Genomic DNA, 21,116 nt, shown 5'->3' with positions numbered 1-21,116 from the left:
ATATATATATATATATATATATATATATATATATATATATATATATATATATATATATATATATATATATATATATATATATATATATATATATATATATATATATATATATATACATATATATATACATATATATATATATATATATATATATATATATATATATATATATATATATATATATATATATATATATATATATATATATATATATATATATATATATATATATATATATATATATATATATATATATATATATATATATATATATATATATATATATATATATATATATATATATATATATATATATATATATATATATATATATATATATATATATATATATATATATATATATATATACATATATATATATATATATATACATATATATATATATATATATATATATATATATATATATATATATACATATATATATATATATATATATATATATATATATATATATATATATATATATATATATATATATATATATATATATATATACATATATATATATATATACATATATATATATATACATATATATATTATATATATGTATATATACATATATACACATATATATATATATACACATATATATATATATATATATATATATATATATACATACCCACATTCTGCATCAAACTACACTACCGTTCAAACATTTAGGGTAATTTTTGATGTTTGAAGTCATAATGAAGTCTCTTATGCCCGCTAAGGCTGCATTTATTTGATCAAAAATACAGTAAAAAAAAAAAGTAATATTGTGAGATCATTGTTGAAAACCGCCGATACCGATAGCCGTTTATTCAGAGTGATATCTGCCGATACCAATAGTTTGGGGGTTCTGCTTTTTATAATTTATTTTAAATTACTGATAATTTCATTATAAATAATAAACTTAAATTATAAATTTCATTTTACAGCACTACAAACAAGCACAGCAAACCTGGAGTTTCTTTTTTAATAATTAATCACTATATTTTGAAAAAAATGCAAATAAAAAATGTATTCTCTTCATTTCATCAACTTGTTTCAGAGTAACGGGTAGCAGTTATAAACAAACACATTACTCAAATTAACACACATTAACTAAATTCTGAAGATTAAATGAATATTTCTTAACTTTCTGAATGTTATTAATTCATATAATTACTATTATTATTGATAATTGTAAAACTGGTTTCTTAGCATTTTCTTTACACAAAGCACAAATTCAGTGCATTTTCCTGCCCTCTTTTGATTGACAGGATATAACGGCCCTGACTATCGGCTGTTTTATCGGCCAATAGTGTAAAAATTTGCTTTTATCGGCCGATACAGATTATTGGCCGATATATCGATGCATCTCTTATGTTGCTTCATATTTTTGTGGAAACTGTAATATATATATTTTTTCAGGATTCTTTTATTGATATATAAAGTTCAAAAGAACAGCATTTATTTGAAATAGAAATGACTTGCAACATTAAAGGGTTAATTCACCCAAAAATTAAAATTCTGTCATTAATTACTCACCTTCATGTCGTTCCACACCCATAAGACCTTTGTTCATCTGTGGAACACAAATTAAGATATTTTTCATAAAATCCGACGGCTCAGTTAGACCCGCACTGCCAGCAAGACAATTAACACTTGTGATGTGTTTCGGACCGTGTATCAAACTGCCAAAGTCACGTAATTTCAGTAAACAAGGCTTTGTTATGTCATAAGTGTTTCGAAATTTCAATGGTTCACGTGACTTTGACAGTTTGATACGCTCCAAACCACTGATTCGAAACAAAAGATTTGTAAAGCTTCATGAAGCGGTGTTTTGAAATCGCCCTTCACTAGATATTGTTGAATAAAGTCGTTATTTTATTTTTCTGGCGCACAAGAAGTATTCTCTTAGCTTCATAACATTAAGGTTGAACCACTGTAGTCACATGAACTGTTAAATATGTCTTTAGTAGCTTTCTGGGCACTGAAAGTGTTAATTATCTTGCTGGCCATGCAGGCCTCACTGAGCCATCGGATTTTATCAAAAATATCTTAATATATGTTCCGAAGATGAACGAAGGTGAACGACATGAGGGTGAGTAATTAATGATAGAATTTTCATTTTTGGCTGAACTAACCCTTTAATGTCTTTATTTGCCAAAATTCTTATGGACCCCAAACTTTTGAACGGTAGTGTATCTGCCACCGAATCTTGCAGTCGGCATTGAAAAAGGGGTTTCTGGGAAATGTAGCTTGACTGCCAGGATGAGTCTGACATTCTCATCCTCCAAACGGACACTAACGCTTATGGACCGCAGCACTAATGGCATTGTTAATCAAGGTCATTTTTAATTTTGTGCAAACAAAGCAAAGTCTACTCTGATGCCACTATGTCTGGAATCGTCAGCCTTCCCTCAAAATTAGCCATATTTATAGACTGACTGCAACCAATCTGATGTCAATGGCACATGAATGAAAAAAAAAAAAGCGAAATAGCAATACAGCAGAATTCAATCTGCCCAAAAGCAGCTCCCTCTCAGTATGGCACAGCAAAGAGAGCACATTCAGGAACTAGCCAGCATTACCCACAAGGCTCTTGTGTCTACTCTGATCTCTGATCAAACAAGAGCGTTAATGTGAACGAGAACAGATGGTATATAGAACCAGCATAAGTGAAGTGAAGTCTAGTCACATGAAGCTGCCAGATGTGAACCACCGCCACACAGACGATCCCAACTTCCCTACTGTACGCCCCCACAGACAGTCGGCTTGTTGTGCGAGTGAAAGTTTAATTGTGTTGGAAGTGATTCCTTTCACTCCCAGTGCAGCTGCAGGTCATGAGTGTCCAGGAATTCAGAAGTGATGCCCAGCGGGTTGAGTCCACCTATAGGCCCGGGCATAGTGAGGTCCAGCCACTCCATGTTGTCCAGGCCTGTGTCTTGGAGACAAAAGGACAGGGCGGAGGAGGAAGGCGCAGGTGGGTCAGTGAAACTCATCTCACAAGTGTCCATTGGGGAGTTTGGCTGCTCCAGCATCTGATTTTGCAGCTCCTCTAAAAGGCCCAAAGTCCTCTGCTCCGGCTCTGCGTCCCCAACGAGCGTGCCCTCCAGCAAAGCCTCCAACTGATTATCGGAGTCCAGGGAGGCCAGGCTAGGCATAGGCTCCATAATGAGCGCCGGAGGGGGTGCCATCTGCACCTGGGCGGGCGGTCGGGACAGGGCGGTGTTGATAGGCAGGGTGGTGATGCTGGCCGTGACGGGCATCATCTTAGGCACAGATGGGTCCTGTTGACTAAAGGGAGTAATCTCTGCAGAAAACAAAATGGGGTGGAACAAGAACTTAATAAAAGTTGACATTTTCATACAAAAAAAACCAAAAACAAACAACAACAACAAAAACTGTCTCTGGCTCTTGGCAAGTGTTAATTTTAAGTCCTGCTTATAAATATCTTTAATGTTACTTTTAATGCATCCATTAATGTCAAATCTTAGTGACCCCAAACTTTTTAATGGTAGTCTATTTGTCACCGAATCTAGGAGACATTAAGCTGTGAGGCTTGTGAGAAATGTAGCTTAACTGCCAAGATGGGTCTGACCTTCTCATCCTCTGTACCCATGATTATCAATCGTGAATATAACCTGACTCTGGATTTATAGTGAGAGTTGCGGACAAATGGAAGTGACCTTATGCACACCTACTGTAGTCTGCAACAATATGACAAACTCACCTCCACTTTCTATTAAAATGTCAAAGAGATCATCCATCTGTTGACTTGTCGCTGTGGGAATCTGCGGACCGACAAAAAATGAAATGGCTTTTCAGTTCAAGGACAGCACAGAAGAAAGGTCAAACAAAATTAGGAAATGATTAACTAAATTACAGCAGTAAACAATGGAAAGTACAGCAGTGCCTCTGGTTAACTGCAAACAATGAGTCTTAAAGGGATAGTTTTCAGGAAATATAAAGTATTATATGGCACATTTTTTACAAAAACAAAGATTGTGAAGGTATTTACAAAATAACCGAGGCAAAAGATTGTGAGAAATACAAAATAACCGAGGCAAACAAGCAAACTTACATATCAACAGACAACATGACAAGTCTATTTTGATAACTCGTGAATGCATATATTTGTGTGTGTGTACGTGTATCTGGGTGTGGGAGTGGAAGCGTTATATAGCACCTTTAACAGTGTTTTTACAACACCTTTAAAAGGTTTCTTTACAGAAACAAGTCATACAATAATATGATAGTACACAAGTAAAAACAAAATATGAAAATCAAAAGATAATCCTTTCCCATTGTAAACTAACCTTATTAGTGGAACTTTGAGCGATCTTGATCATTAAATTTGGACATAAATTGCAAGAATATGCTAAATGTTTTGCAATACCAATACATAAAGGTAACCACCTTAAAAATTCAAAATTAACCCTTTGATGTGAGCGATCACACCGGTGTAGTCACTCTAGGCTGGTCCCTGGAGCGCGAGATAACACCAGTGTGATTAGAACTGCTAAATTCAAACCTGCCTTCACACTTTGACTGGTGCTGAGCCAGAGAGAGACTCACCTAGAGCTTGTCATATATCACTGTTCAATGTTTTCAACCACATAATTTAAATTTTTCAGACATTTAAATACATATAAGTACTATATAAGAACATTATTTGATGTTGTATTTTATTCATGTCAGAAACCCATGTTACCTTCATGTCTTTCGGGAGAAGTGGATAAATTTAACTTTTGTAAATCTGAAAGACTAATTTTATGCGTTGTAATGTAAATTAACATGATGGTGCTGACCAACTAACATGATCATTATAAATGTGTTTAAAAGAAAAAAACATTTTTATTTATAAATATCTGAGAATTGTAATATCGGAGTCTTAACATCAATTTAGTCAACAAGTGTGTGAGTATTTTGAATAAAAAGGAAAAAATTAAATAAATAAAAATGATACATCAATCATACATCATTATTGTGGCTGTGATGTGTCAAAACTTCAGTTATGTCTTCATCTGATCTGATATTTTAAAACAGATCTGTGCATTAGTTTGAATGCATAGGTGTGCTGCAGGGCTGTGTGTTAGGTCATGTGCAGTTGCTGGGTGCAGTAGTGACAGGGTTTTCATGGAAAAGCTCAAGTCGTTCAATAAGGTCTGTTTTTGTTCCTGACACCAATTTTGCTGAGAAATCCATCATTGCCCTCATCTGTAAAACTTTCAGATACTTAAAGCAATATTTGATGCTGAAAGCACTTATTGCCTGTATTGTGTTTCTTTGTTCCCCTTTATTACTTTATATCTGCTTTGCAATAATTGACATTTAATTGTTTTGATTTATTATTATTCATTTGTAATTATTTTTTAAAAGTACTTATATAAATAATTTAATAAAATTCATACACTTGATATAAGTCGGTAAAATTACATTAAAATTTTTAGATCGGAATGTAGAATCGGATCTTGATTCCCAGAATCTAAATTAGATAATGAGGTGCATAAAGATTATATGGCAATGATCACCTTAAAAAACTCATAAATTTATGAATGAAAGGGTTAAAAATGGTCAAGAAACCTCCATTGGACCACTTGAGATGTACTAGATGGACAGTGCTTTTTTCTCTATTTTGGAGCTTGGCGGTGTCACCATTTCCATTCGGTGTTTTAAAAACGGAGGATCAGATATTCGCTTAAGACCTCATATTGTGTTTTACAGAAGAAAGAAAATAATACAGGACTGGAACAACATGAGTTAATCTTTAGTTGAGGTAAGACTACCTGCTGAAACAAAAGTATTCAACCCAGTATGTGTAAGAGCATATTTAAAAAACAGAGATACATCACCTCTGAGACAGTGGGATTCTGTAGGCTGCGGGTCTGTTTGACGGCCTCCTCATAGCGGGGCGGCTCTCTGTTCTTGGGCGTCTGGTTGAAAACCGGGGACTGCTGGATGAAGGTCTGGGCATAAAAATGTGAGTGAACATTCAAGGCCAAACAGAACAGCAACACTAAAAATCTCAATAAGAGCAGGATGTGCTACCTTGTTTAGTGGCCCATTGATAATGGATGTTGGGATGGGGGACGTCTGAGGTGAGATCCTGTTCTCTGGGGAGCTGCTGAGGAAGCACTGAGGTATCTCCAGACCTGCTGGGCTCTCACTGTTACCGTGCTGGAAACCTGACCTCTCGGTGGTGCCCACAGGCAGAGTCTGGGTAAAGAGTAAACCAATAGGCCGTGAGCATTCAGAAACACCCACTAGCTTCATAGAGAGCATATGCTTAACAGCTTGGTTTATGTTATAATCTTCTGTCTGCCCTTTAATCGGAGGCTGTTTGGTACAAGAACAAGCCACCTCGGGTCACGTTGGCATGTGGCGGTCATGCGCGACTGTCAATAAAAATGTTATCAGCTCATCACAACCAATGAGCTCTGGTTACTCTGGTCATCCAGGAATCAAGCCAGGTACATTCACTATGTCAAAGGAATGGGCATCTATGGGAAACCTTAGCATGCTGCCCTGTTGCCAGGACAGGCCAATTACAGTAGAGTGAAAGCCTAGAAAGAAATGAGAGCAGTGACTCCCATCCATCTCGCTGATGAATGACTCCACTGGACAGACAAAAACTAGATGATCCCAGAGCTCACAGATAATGTTCACTTGTTCTGATTGCTCCTGCTGGCACGGATACTGTTCTTACTCAGGTTCCACAGTCATTCAATACGCAAAAAAAAAAAAAAAAAAAAAAAATCTGTAGTGTGGATAAAAGTTGTGATATATAAGCCAGGCCGATTAATTGGCTGACATTTGGTAATTTTGAGATCAACATCACTGACAACAGTGTCTGGTCCTTTTTTACGGTAAGTGGTTGGACAATTTTTTGGTATTTTATTTCATTTTGTAGATATACAGGTACTGGTCATATAATTAGAATATCATCAAAAAGTTGATTTATTTCACTAATTCCATTCAGAAAGTGAAACTTGTATATTATATTCATTCATTACACACAGACTGATATATTTCAAATGTTTATTTCTTTCAATTATGATAATTATAACTGACAACTAGGAAAATCTGCAGCAATGCGGCGTGGCATGGAGTCGATCAGTCTGTGGCACTGCTCAGGTGTTATGAGAGCCCAGGTTGCTCTGATAGTGGCCTTCAGCTCTTCTGCATTGTTGGGTCTGGCATATCGCATCTTCCTCTTCAATACCCCATAGATTTTCTATGGGCTTAAGGTCAGGCGAGTTTGCTGGCCAATTAAGAACACGGATACCATGGTCCTTAAACCAGGTACTGGTAGCTTTGGCACTGTGTGCAGGTGCCAAGTCCTGTTGAAAAATGAAATCTGCATCTCCATAAAGTTGGTCAGCAGCAGGAAGCATGAAGTGCTCTAAAACTTCCTGGTATATGGCTGCGTTGACCTTGGACCTCAGAAAACACAGTGGACCAACACCAGCAGATAACATGGCACCCCAAACCATCACTGACTGAAAACTTTACACTGGACCTCAAGCAACGTGGATTGTGTGCCTCTCCTCTCTTCCTCCAGACTCTGGGACCCTGATTTCCAAAGGAAATGCAAAATTTACTTTCATCAGAGAACATAACTTTGGACCACTCAGCAGCAGTCCAGTCCTTTTTGTCTTTAGCCCAGGTGAGACGCTTCTGATGCTGTCTGTTGTTCAAGAGTGGCTTGACACAAGGAATGCGACAGCTGAAACCCATGTCTTGCATACGTCTGTGCGTAGTGGTTCTTGAAGCACTGACTCCAGCTGCAGTCCACTCTTGCAGTGAATCTCCCCCACATTTTTGAATGGGTTTTGTTTCACAATCCTCTCCAGGGTGCGGTTATCCCTATCCCTTTTCCTTCCCTTCGCCTCTCTATTAATGTGCTTGGACACAGAGCTCTGTGAACAGCCAGCCTCTTTTGCAATAACCTTTTGTGTAATGCCCTCCTTGTGCAAGGTGTCAATGGTCGTCTTTTGGACAACTGTCAAGTAAGCAGTCTTCCCCATGATTGTGTAGCCTACAGAACTAGACTGAGAGGCCATTTAAAGCCCTTTGCAGGTGTTTTGAGTTAATTAGCTGATTAGAGTGTGGCACCAGGTGTCTTCAATATTGAACCTTTTCACAATATTCTAATTTTCTGAGATACTGAATTTGGGATTTTCCTTATTGTCATTTATAATCATCAAAATTAAAAGAAATAAACATTTGAAATATATCAGTCTGTGTGTAATGAATGAATATAAGTTTCACTTTTTGGGCAGAAGTTAGCTCAATTATACTGAGTAAAGAGAGCAGATTCAACCACATAAATTATGATCATTTGACGCTTCAAATTAATAATATAATAATGTGTTAGAATATAACATAATATCAAAAAGTAAGTAAATATATTATAAAAATGACACATTATTACACATTACCATTTAAATGTTTGGGGTCAGTAAAATTTTTAATAGTTTTGAAAGTCTCTTATGCTCACCAGGGCTGCATACAGTAAAACAGGAAAATAATTTTTAAAATTTTATTACAATTTCAAATAAGTGTTTATTTTTTTAAATATATTTTAAAAAGTAATTTATTCCTGTGATGGTAAATTTGTGCTGCTTAATATTTTTTTGTGGAAAAAAGGCTTTTTTAAGACCAAATCTTGTATTTTATGTCAATTGTTTTTTGTTTTTTTTTCTTTATAATGAAAACGCTTTATTTGAAAATATTGCATATTTTTCATAATTTAGTTTTTGTATTGAAAGTATGGTAAAAATGTACCAACGATCACATTTAAAAATTAACTTATATAACTTATATAACATTTAGGCTATCCAACTCATAGTGAAAACCATGTAGCCTACCAAAATTTCATTAAAAGTACAAGTTAAATCTTATAGTCTTATATTCGGAACAATACGGTAATAGTAATTATCTCATATTTGTTACATTATATAACATTTTTACATTCAATCATGAAACAGACCTGAACTATGTGGTTGTGACTGAGCAGCTGTTGTGATGTAGGACTCTCTGCTTTGGTGGGCTGTAGCTGGGGGGTCTGAATTAGACCTGTGCCTGATGGAGAAACAGCCTGCAAGACTGGCTGAAAAAAAGACATGGAAATTAAATTGAGTATTGATGCAAGTTTACAAAGTATATAACACATAGAAAGCAGTTTGTATGTTTTTTTTGTTACCTGTAGTTTGACATTAGTGTTGGGCAGCTGGATGGTAGTGGTATTATTCGCCAAGGGCATTGGAAGAAGGATCTGAGTGCCCCCATGCGGAGTGGTTAGCAGAGTCTGGGGCTGCCCTATGACCTGTGGCACCCCTTGGTGGCTGATAATGAACTGATGGAGAGGGGTAGCTGTCACCTGGCTGGGGTGGGCTTCCTCGAGCTTCACCAGCGTTGGTGTAGTGTGTGAACTCAGTGTGCAGTTGGGAGGGACAGTGTTTTCTGTTTTGACAGATGCCAACATGGTGGCTGGACTGGAAAAATTTTCAACAGGTGGAATGACTTGACCACTCCTTTTCTCCACCTCCAGCTGCATCTTCAGTTCCTCCACCAGCTTCTGCTCTTGCTCCAGTTTACGCAGCAGTTCCTCGATCTGTCGTTCTTTTTCGTGTAGTCTCCGGTCCTGCTCCTCGGGAACAGGAGCTGCCTTTACTAAACTGTGGTTTTGGGCCTCTGCCTGTCCCTGCATGGATGTTTCTTCTCTGTTGTGAAGCTCTGAAGAACCAGGAGACACAGGTGGAGTGGAGCTCATATTTTCAGTGGGCTGCCGGATGGGGGAGAGGCTTGTAGTGATGTTAGACACCTCCATAGGTGTGCTGCAGGGCTGTGTGTTGTTGGGTCCTGTGCAGTTGTTGTGTGCAGTAGTTACAGGGTTTTCTTGGAAAGGCTTAAGTCGTTCAATAAGGTCTGTTTTTGTTCCTGACACTGGAAGACCACGTAACTTTAATTCCATTTTCAGCTCTGCCACCTACCAAAATAAATCACAATTATTAGGAAAGCTATTAACTCTATAAATATAAGCTCTATACAGAAAATAAAAGTGATTTCTGGATTACCACATGCATCACCATAATCTGTTAATAATCATCTAATTCAGTCACACATATTCATATATATTATGCATATTTATTGTAGACAAAACCAGCTGACTCAAATTTAGCATAATGGAAAAGTCATATTAGCTTTTTTATTTGGATTTATTTTTTATAATTTAATATGTTTTTTTTATTATTGCATTTGATTTATTATACACAACCATTCAAACATTTGGGGTCAGTAAGTTTTTTTTTTGTTTTGTTTTTTTTTACAGAAATTAATACTTTTATTCAGCAGGGTGTGTTAAATTTATCAAAAGTAAGAGAGAAGACATTTATTATGTTACAAAAGATTTCTATTTCAAATAAATGCTGTTCTGTTGAAAATTCTATTAATCAAAATCACTGTTTCACAGAAAATCTGAAACCACAGTTTCCACAAAAATAATAAACAGCACAACTGTTTTCAACATTGATAATAAGAAATGTTTCTTGAGGATCAAATCATATTAGAATGATTTCTAAAGAATCATGTGACACTGAAGACTGGAGTAATGACTGCTGCATGATCCTTCAGAAATCATTCTAATATGAAATGAAATTTTAAAATGTATTAAAACAAAAATAAAAAAAATTTAAGGAATATTTTGCAATATTACTGTTTAACTGCATTTTGTATTAAATAAATCCAGTCTTGATGAGCATAAGAGACTTCTTTCAAAACCATTAAACAAAAAACAAATGTTTTAACAGTAGCTTTTCTTTTATTGATTACATTTTTTGTGTATAATCAGAAACTCTCTGTACCTTCATCTCCTCCAAGTTGGCTGGTAGTGTGCCAGCCTTACGGTTGGAAAGGGTGCTATTGGGCCGCACAGGTGTTGCTGTGGGCAGAGACACCACAATTGAGGCAGGAAGGCTGCTGGTGCTGTTAATAGCGACTGTGGCACTGCTGTTTTGGCCCTCTATCACAGGCCTGGTGAGGAGGGAAGCAGATGGCAAAAGAGGGGAGGAAGAACACTTAACATCACAGCAGGAACAATTTGGTTCTCTGACCCTTGTTCACAATAAATAAACACCACCAACAATGCAGCAGCAGAAAAACAACGACAGTCAAAATAAATCTTGTACAAGAGATGGAAAAGGAAGCAGAGGAATAACCTCATCGACTTCCTACCATTAATGTAAATCACTAAACAGGATTTGTTATTGGAAAATAGGTAATGGTCCTGAGTGCCACCGGCAGCAAAAATGTTTTTAGACATTTTCCACCTAAAACCATTCATATGCAGCCATTATACTAATGGTTGACAAAACACATCCAGGCTGACTTCAAAAGCAAAAGATGACCTTTGCCAAATTAAGCAAGACAAAGGCCAAATGGTTTGTATTCACTGATTGGCAAAGCAGTACATACCGAACACAACAGGGCCTGATACATAGATTACAAACACACAGAACCAGATCTCCTTGCTTACTTGAGAGGTGCAGGAAGGATGGTCTGGTAGTTGTAGTGCTGCTGTTGCTGTTGGCTCAGGATCTGTAGCTGCAAAAATAGCTGCTGTTGTTGTAGTAAACGGGCATATGAAGAGTCCATCGGGGCTTGGTTGGGTTCTTGTTTCTGGTCTGGGGGAATGTACTGATGATATTTCAACTTTTTCACACGTGGCTTGGCCTCCTTGCTCTTCTTGCTACGGCTCTTGTCCCCAGGTAGCTTAGGCTGACTCTGCTGTAGATTGAACAGAGATTAACCATTATGCATTACATCTAAATCAGTGGTTCACAACCAGGGGGCTGGGGCCGGGGCCTATTAGGGGTCCTCAATAAAATTCCAAAGGGGCCTCAAGATGACTTCAAATAATTTAAAATAGAGCAAAACAGGTATTAAAATAAGTTAAAATAACAAAAAAAAAAAAAAAAACTTACTTTGTTCATTTATAACAAATATACATTTTCTAATTATGCCAAGCTAAATATTATATTGGTTATAAAATGTGATTGGGGGTTCAAATATTGTTGTGGGTGATGGGGGGCCTTGAAGTTAAAAAGGTTGAGATCCACAGACCTAAATCAAGGGGATTTAATCAATTTTTGTTGTTTTTTCCTGACTATAGAAGCCATTTTTCTTTACTGACCTTTACAAGGGTGGGCCCAGACTTCACAGGGGCCACGGTGACTAGCTGTGGTATAGGTGCTGGAGGGCTAACTGATTGCTCACTGGTGGAAAAAGGCTTGAGGAAATCTGTCGAAGTGGTGGTGACTGCAGGAAAGTACTGTGAAAAAAAAAAAAAAAAAAAGAATCTCAGTGTAAATCTTGAATCATCAAATTCTGTATTTTGGCACCATGAGCTCCCTGTGTTCTATTCCTGAAGTCAAAAGAAAGAGGGAGAACTACCTGTAACAAGTTATTGGGCACGGGTGAGGATTCCTCTATGGTCCGGACCTCCCCAGGTGAGGCTGCAGATCCCTGGGACTCCTGACTGCCTGGCTGCTCGGGCGAAAACGCATCTCCACTGTCCTCATCTATTGGTTCGTCTAGAATTCTGGGGTACTGCATCTGACCATCTACCCAATGAACACGAAGGACATAATTCATACACGTACAATTTTACCCCAATTTAATTCCATAATCATAGTGTGCATTTTCACCAATGATGGCTTCCTTGACGCTGGAGTCCACAGGTAGGATGTTCTTCTCCACCAGCTCCATGGGGCCGGGGCGTTGAGCGATCTTTTCATTTAAGTCATCAGCCAATCGAGCTCTCTTGAGTTTCAGCTGGGTGGCCTGGAGAGAAGGCTCCGCCACAGTCTCTGCCAAACCACCAAAAACCAATGATAATCAGTGCTGCAATCACTCAAACCCACACTTGTCCTCAAGCACCACAACAATAACACAACGGTCAACTCAATCACAGCAGTAAACAAGACGGCAACTGCCTGACCCTGATGCACATGAATTATTCCTGCTTTAAAGGAATTAAGCTGTCCTGAATATATCACTGCTTTATGCTGAACAAACTTTACTGCATAGTTTGGGGAAATTAATATTTTCATAATGTACCAAGTTAGGCTCTCCTGTATCAGTTTTGGCACTCTCCCAACTAATGAATGTATGCCAATACTACTGAATCTTCAGCGCCATTGCAAAATAAATCATATTTTACCACAGTTGTGAATGTGAGTCTGCAGTCTGTAATGAATCAGGTGTAATAATAATAATACTAAAAAATACGGCAAGAAAAATCTTTCTATTAAAGGGTTAATTCACCCAAAAATTAAAATTCATACATCAACATTCAATCATAAGACTTTCATACATCTTTGAAACACAAATGAAGTTATTTTTAGTAAAACCTGAGAGTCCTGTCCACCCAAATTTGACACATAAAAAGTTCATAAAGAGACCAAAAAAGTAATGCATATGATTTGAGCGGTTTAACCCAAGTCTTCTGAAGAGACACAATCTTATAATGAACAGATTTTTTATTTTTATTTATTTTTTTATTCACATATAAACACCGATCATCACACATTTATAGAGCTCAATTATGGCCAACAGATGCTCAACCAAACTTGCTTGCAAAAACAAATCATCTGTCACTGGATATTTCAGAAATTCAAATGTGCTTGCATAACACGCAAGAACAAACCTCATTGGTTCTCACGCATCAAGCAAGTACGGAATGCGTCAAGCAAGCGAGTACACGTGAACTTGAACTTTTTGATGCGTCTCAGTTTTGGTGGAATGGACTTTCAGTGAATGGACAGAAATCTCTCAGGTTTTATTAAAAATATTTTCATTTGTGTTTCGAAGATGAATGAAAGTTTTATGGGTTTGGAACAACATTAGTTAATGAAATTGAATTTTCCATTTTTGTGTGAACTAACCCTGTAAGTTGTCATCACAGGCAAACATACAGCATAATCAGTGTAGCCCGATTCCCAGACAAATGACTAACAAACCAGTTCTTTTTATTAAATCAAAAACATATACCGCAACTAGTGTAGCCAGATTCCTGAAACAATTGACAATTATAAACTGGTTCTTTTAATGAATATTTCAAAAAGATGCATTACTGGTTTGAAACACTGCTCCTTAAATATATCAGCATTAGCAGAGAGAGAATTTATTCACATACATGTAAAATCATGTTCATAACATGTTATAATGGACATATAACTGTCTGAAATATACCCAAATAAATCAGAAAAGACTCAAATCAAACTGAATCAATAGTTTTGGATTCAGAATTGAATCAGAAAATCTGTATTGACACCTGGCTCTACTAACAAGCTACAGCTACAGCTTTGTTTAGAAAAGAGTAGATTCAACATTTTTTTCCCAGCATGCAGATGTCTTGTGAATAGAGGATTACCTTGTAAGATGTGCATGCGGACCAACTCGGCCCTTTCTGGGCGGCTGCGTATTTTGTGCTTTAGGAAATTTTCAGTCTACAGAGAGAAAGGATACAGAGTTTCAGAAAACGAAACCCCCCTGTAATTCAGGGATCATAAACTAACCATTATAATGCTCTCCTCTGTGCTTTGCAAATAACAAACACATTTACAGAAGGCTTAAGCTATTAAATCAACTGAGAGGTTCACATGTGTCCCATTACTGAAAGCTGGGGACCCCTGAAGAGGTTTCATGGAGGATCAGTGGAAAGTGGAGGAGGACTGGGGCCTGGTGCCCTGCTCTTACCCTGGCTCTTTCAAGGCTGCGGATCTGTTCGTGAAACGCTGCAGGGCTCTTCAGGGCTGTAAAGTCACACAGACACACACACAAGAAGAGTATCAGTCTCATGAGCACACAAGGCCGTCACCCACACACTTCAAAACACACATGGCTCTTTCATCTCCCCCATTTTTTCTAAATGTTGTAGCGCCTTGTCTCATATATTACTCAGAGAGGAGATGGAGAGCCCACACAGAGATTAGCACACAGACTACCCTGTGCCCTTCAGGACCAGACAGCTACCTCTTAATCCCAGCAGAATCTGTGCCTGATATTACATTGAGTTATGAGACAGCACGCAATGTAATCCCATCAACCAGCTCGGAGATGGCCAGAGGAAAAAAATGTGAGATCTCATACAATGCTCAGTGACTTTGTTGAACGGAAAAGTGGTTATGAGCAATAACAGAATAAGCTGAGGTGAACGTTTGAAAAATTACCATATGGTCAGCCATGCCAGGCTGTGAACTATGATGATGAGCGAGAAAAAACAACTGATTCAAAAGCAGATGTGGTACAAAAAACCCACAGCACCAACTGATTTCCTCTCTCTTAAATCACACAAAAACATGAATGCTCATTCACACGACTTAAAGCATGGCACTATTTATGTAGAAACCATGATGCATAAGGGCTCTTTAATAAATAGAAATGTTTAAAAGAAATCTTTTATCAATCTTGCTGAATAAAACTATTAATTTCTTTTGAAAAGAAAATATTACCAACCCTTAACTTTTGAACAGTAGTGCATGTTCAAAATTTGATCAGAAGTAACACTTTTAAATAATTTTAAATAAAGTGAAAAAAATTTCACATTTAAGGCCCAGATTTACTTCAAGCGAATTGAAGAATGAACTTGTGTGACGTTATTTCGAACAAAATTAGGCCAAAACGAAGTTAGTTTAGTATTCATTTCAAGAGCAGCTTGCCAAAGTGAACTTTCCACTATCAAAATTTTAGGTTTTGCCTCTTAAAAGTGGTCGTGAGTGCCTCTTACTTTTAACCCCCTCCCCTCCAGTCAGTATGTCATGGCCACTTTTCACAATCCAATTAATTCATGATGGATAAAATTCCACCATACATTTTTTTCTGATTATAAAGAGAAAATGGGTTGCAAAATGGCATTTCAGGATGTTTTTACATATTTGGTTAAACAAGTAATGTTTAGTAGCAGTTTTCATAAAAGGGTAAATATGAATCATCTTTGTCCCTTCTATGCTGGCATAGGCAGCAGTATTAGATGGCAGGGGCTGTACTCACGTGGCATGATGCCCTGATCAACGAGCTGCTCGCGGGTGCGTCTCTGCTGTAGTCTCAGCTGGAGAACTGTTGGAGAGAAGCAGAGGCAGTGTTATGTTCTTGACCCAACCCCTAGAACAGGCTTGTCGACACTACACACAGAATGGGACTTCTCCACCTGATTAGCACACCTACACACCAACATAGACAACAAAGGGAAATCTAACCTTTAGCACAACTGAAATCACACACATTTCCTCTCTAGAATTACATAAGAGCCACCACTTTTTTTTTTAAAAAAAACTAGACGTTCTTCCTGCTACCAAAACAACAGGCTCTTGATCGACCCTTTTTGAAGGGTGCTGTTTGGAAGACTTCCTGGGAAAATTCTCAAGACATTTTTCTTCGTCCTCTTGGCTGAGCCTCCCGGATTTACTTGGCTGATTATAAAAACAACTCAAATTGGTCAGAAAGGCAACATGATAACATCTGACATTTATCAAAAATCACCATCATTAGCTGGGATTGTAAAAATGTATGTCAGCCGGTGCAATACAGCTGCACGACACACATGCCAATAGCATGATACAATTTTAGTCAAAGATTAAACAATTTTTTCTTGATGTTGTTAAAGTTCAGTTCTTGTAGCTCAACATGGTAGTAGCACATACATTATCCATACTGATAAAAAATTTGCTTTAAGTCTGCCAGTGTCAAATTCATAAACGTAAAATTTATGTTCTGCATGTCAAACTGAAGGAACAGAGAGAGTCTGCCTGAAAAACAATTTTTTCACCCACTATGAGTCAGTTAACTGGTAACAAGGTCAGCTGAGGTTGAGCAAACGAAACTCTGGAGAGTGCTGAAGACACATAATTGGTAATCTACTGTTTTCACTATGAATCTGTGCACTTAAAGCTTAAGTGTGCAATTTCTGCACCACTTGTGACACCAAAGTGAACTGTATAAACATTAAGAGTGACGGTATTAATAGTCTGTATGACTGAGAAATTGACACTTCAGCTTTGAGAAGAAAGAATGTTCCATGAAGGAGATAATAATGGGGCCTTCAGCATTCCTGGTGCCCTGACTACACTTGGGGCACATTAGAAAAAATCGTTTAGGTCTCCCTGACTGCACAACATAACATTGTAGCTTTTTGGGGTTGGGTTATTCCATGTAATGTCTTACATCATCTTGGTAATGTAAAAAAATCTTTGAAAGGATCTGAAAGAGTGTTGAGATCATACTGTCTTGAGTTTCAGATCCCTACAAAGATTTGAGTCTGTTCAAACATGGCAAACAAAGTGACTTAGTGGTTTCAAAACAGCTGTAATGAACAGAGTACTATATAATAATAGTTATAAATAAATTAATTGTGTTATATTACTTTATAATAATAGTTATATATACACTACCATTCAAATGTTTGGGGTCAGTAAGATTTTGTTTTTGTTTTTTTGTTTTTTCAAAAGAAATTAATTCTTTTATTTAGCAAGACCACATTAAGTTGATCAAAAGTGATTGTAAAGACATTTGTGATCCCTTAACACAAAACCAGTCATAAGTTGCACGGGTATATTTGTAGCAATAGCCAACAACACAATGCATGGGTCAAAATTATCGATTTTTCTTTTATGCCAAAAATCATTAGGATATGAAGTAAAGATCATGTTCCATGATGTTAAACATGTTTCATGAAGATATTTTATAAATTTCCTACCATAAATATATCAAAAATGTATTTTTGTGAGTGGATATGCATTGCTAAGGACTTCATTTGGAAAACTTTAAAAGGGATTTTCTCAATATTTAGATTTTTTTGCACCCTCTGATTCCAGATTTTAAAATATTTGTATCTTGGCCAAATATTGTCCTATCCATACATCATTGTCCAACAATACATACTGTCAAACCATACATCAATAAGCTTATTTATTCACCTTTCAGATGATGTATAATTCTCAATTTCAAAAAATTGACCCTTTTGACCCTTTTCACATTTATAATAAAAAAAAAAAAAATTCCATTTAAAATAAATGCTGTTCTTTTGAACGTTATATTAATTAAAAAAATCCTGTAAAAAATCCACAAAAATATTAATCAGCACAAATGTTTTCAACAAAGATAATAATAAAAAATGTTTCTTGGACACCAAATCAGCATATTACAATGATTTTTGAAGGATCATGTGACACTGAAGACTGGATATAGCTGCTGAAAATTCAGCTTTGCCATCAAAGAAATAAATTACATTTTATAATATATAGCTTTTAATGTATTTTTGATCAAATTAATGCAGCTTAGGATAGAATAAGAGACTTCTTTTAAAAGCAAAACAAAATCTTACCAACCCCAAATGTAATGTAATATAATTTATAAAAAATAAAAATAAAACTAATAATCCTGATATTGATATTTTTAGTGTTTAATCAGTGTACTGTTCTTTACCCAAGAGACAGTTTTCACCCTCTTTACATTCATTCCTTACTACAGACATTCAGACAGACATCTTGGGTTGTCACATCACATCTACTGCTGTGTTTTGAGCATTCCACCATCTGTTCTTAAGACGGTGTCAAGTGAAAAATGATTAATCTCGAGACTCCTGCATTTTATTCCATTCAGCAATTCATCTTACATAAACAACCACCATGAAATGCATCCAATCATGCTGAGGTGAACCTGAAACCAGCCAAAATATACAGGATTTCCTTAAGACCTAACTAGACAATTTTGAAAATAAGTAGCCTTATACATCCTCATCATGCCAATCTATGCCGGATCTACTGCTTAGATGAAGATGACATTATCTAGAACAATCTCTGGCTTTCCTGTTGTGCATCTGATGGGCATTCTCAACCTTGATTATCCACAGAGAAATGCACATTAGCTCTCTCATTAACAGAGAGATAATTCTAGCTTTCTTTTTCCTAAAGCCATCAAACAAATTTCCATTAGACCTAAGCAAGCTTAATAAACAAAGCATCAGGAAGCCATTAAAAGCTATTCAAAAGCAACTAAACCTATATGCCCTCAGCGACAGGATGATATCCACCTCTCAGAGTCGAGCAGCAAGCCGCAGAACCTGATATGATGTTTCCTCTGCAGGTGTTGTGAGTCTCCAGTCCTAAGCAGGCCATGCTGTCTGCCCGTCCTGCCGTACGCTCAGAGTATCTCAGCGTGGGCTCCTGACAGCACCAGAGCTTTGTGAAAAAAGCACAAGGACTTCGTTCTTCAGGACTCTCCATTCACTGTTAGTAGTTCCAGTGAAACTGGGGCTCCCTCAGAGGACACAACATCTCTGCTCCAGCAGCAGACAGAAAGGAGGGAGCAGAAAGACCAGGCAAAATTTAACCCCTCCCTGCCACTGAAAGTTCATATCTAGATCACTAAAAAGAGCACAACAATTAACTTTCTCCGTAAGGACAAATAGATCATGAATACTTTATTTATAAGCTTTAAAAAAGAAGCAAAAAACAATTGTCTCTCAGCTGAAATAACCCTCCTCTTCATCAACATAGTAAACTTCTTGTTTGACAGACAGCCAGAGGATGAGTAACTGACACGGGCCATGCTCTGCCAAAGTCGTTTACATTTCCACTCGCTGTGACGGTGTGACCTCAGCATAGCTAGAGACCTAGAGGAGCAGCCCTCACAGAGCTGCGAGCCACCGCATACAAACAGCGCTGTCCTGTGACCTTTCACATGTCAATCAAATGTCTGCACCCAAACTAAGAGGCAAAGAAATGTCAAGATTCTGGAGGCTGCTTCTGTGCAAGGAGGACTGATGGTGACAGAATGGAAAAAGAGCTTCTCTTTTTCAACAGGTACAGAAATAAACATTATATGTTTTATTTCAGGATGTGGCATGAATTGAACTAGGCAGAAAAGTCAGAGTGCCAAAATGAAATAGCTGAATTTAGGCAGCGTGTGATTACAACCGGGGAATGAATACCATTTCAGAACATGGGCAACTTTTAAATCTCAAAATAAGAAGAAAAAAAAAAAGACTAATGATGAACATTTAGCCAAGAGGGACATCTAAATCAGATATCTTGATTTAGATCCTGATTTCATTGGCCGACAAACAACAACTTAGTATAACTCTGTACTACTTCTCATTTCCCAGCATCTGATGTGTCAAGTATAAAGCAGGCTTCAGATACTGATTTGTCTGAGCTGTATGCAAACAAACATCTTCACCACCTGTTTTTATTTTGACATTATGGCTGATAAAAGGCTGATATTAAAGGGTTAGTTCACTCAAAAATAAAATTTCTAGCATTAATTACTCACTCTCATGTCGTTCCAAACCTGTAAGACCTCCGTTCATCTTTGGAACACAAATTAAGATATTTTTGATGAAATCCAAGGGTATCCACACATAGGTTAAAATAGTCCACGTGACTACAGTGCTTCAACCTTAATTTTATGAAGCGACGAGAATACTTTTTGTGCGCATAAACAAAACAAAAATAATGAGTTTATTGAACAATTTGAACCATTGTCATACGTAGTGAACTCAGTGCAGGCTTCCTTGTTTACGTCCAAATGACGACTCAGCATTGGCTGAAGCTGAACACGTGAGCAGCACAACGCATGCGTATGATGCTGACACAGAATCCGGCCATAATGAGCCGGCGATCGGATGTAAACAAGGAAGAGTTCATTACGTATGACAACGGTTCAAATTGTTGAATAAAGTCATTATTTTTGTTTTGTTTTTGCACACAAAAAGTTTTCTCGTCGCTTCATAACATTAAGGTTGAACCACTGTAATAATGTTGACTATTTTAACCAACTACCTTTCTGGATGTCAAAAAGTGCAATGACGTTGCTGCCTATGTGTGGATCAGATACCCTCGGATTTCATCAAAAATATGTTCTTAAGATGAACGAAGGTCTTACAGGTGTGGAACGACATGAGAGTGAGTACTTTATAACAGAAATTTCATTGTTGGGTGAACTAACTCTTTAAAATGCTATACCATTTTGTCTAAATATACAGTACTGTTTAAAAGTTTGGGGTCTTTTTTATTCCACAAGGATGCATTAAATTGATCAAATATGACAGTAAAGCCATT

General features: G+C 36.9%; 1 protein-coding gene across 1 annotated transcript in view; it reads right to left on the bottom strand.

Moving 5' to 3' along the window:
• Positions 1–654: 654 nt before the first annotated feature.
• mrtfba (myocardin related transcription factor Ba) overlaps positions 655–21,116 on the bottom strand; it is a 37,875-nt gene continuing 17,413 nt past the window's right edge. Inside the window, exons 3-16 of the mRNA XM_067368854.1 lie at positions 16,051–16,116; positions 14,758–14,813; positions 14,432–14,507; positions 12,705–12,866; positions 12,451–12,620; positions 12,191–12,328; positions 11,534–11,784; positions 10,863–11,031; positions 9,203–9,988; positions 8,990–9,109; positions 6,046–6,213; positions 5,850–5,963; positions 3,728–3,788; positions 655–3,307 (exon numbers count right to left, since the gene is read on the bottom strand). Of these exons, the coding sequence (XP_067224955.1) occupies positions 2,814–3,307; positions 3,728–3,788; positions 5,850–5,963; positions 6,046–6,213; positions 8,990–9,109; positions 9,203–9,988; positions 10,863–11,031; positions 11,534–11,784; positions 12,191–12,328; positions 12,451–12,620; positions 12,705–12,866; positions 14,432–14,507; positions 14,758–14,813; positions 16,051–16,116 (2,831 nt within the window). The 3' untranslated portion in view covers positions 655–2,813. The remainder of the gene's footprint in view (positions 3,308–3,727; positions 3,789–5,849; positions 5,964–6,045; positions 6,214–8,989; positions 9,110–9,202; positions 9,989–10,862; positions 11,032–11,533; positions 11,785–12,190; positions 12,329–12,450; positions 12,621–12,704; positions 12,867–14,431; positions 14,508–14,757; positions 14,814–16,050; positions 16,117–21,116) is intronic.

Source organism: Chanodichthys erythropterus, chromosome 19 (genome assembly GCF_024489055.1).
Source record: "Chanodichthys erythropterus isolate Z2021 chromosome 19, ASM2448905v1, whole genome shotgun sequence".
NCBI classification, from domain to species: Eukaryota; Metazoa; Chordata; class Actinopteri; order Cypriniformes; family Xenocyprididae; genus Chanodichthys; species Chanodichthys erythropterus.
Note: the sequence above shows the minus strand (reverse complement) of the source record. Positions and strands in the feature narration are given on the sequence as shown.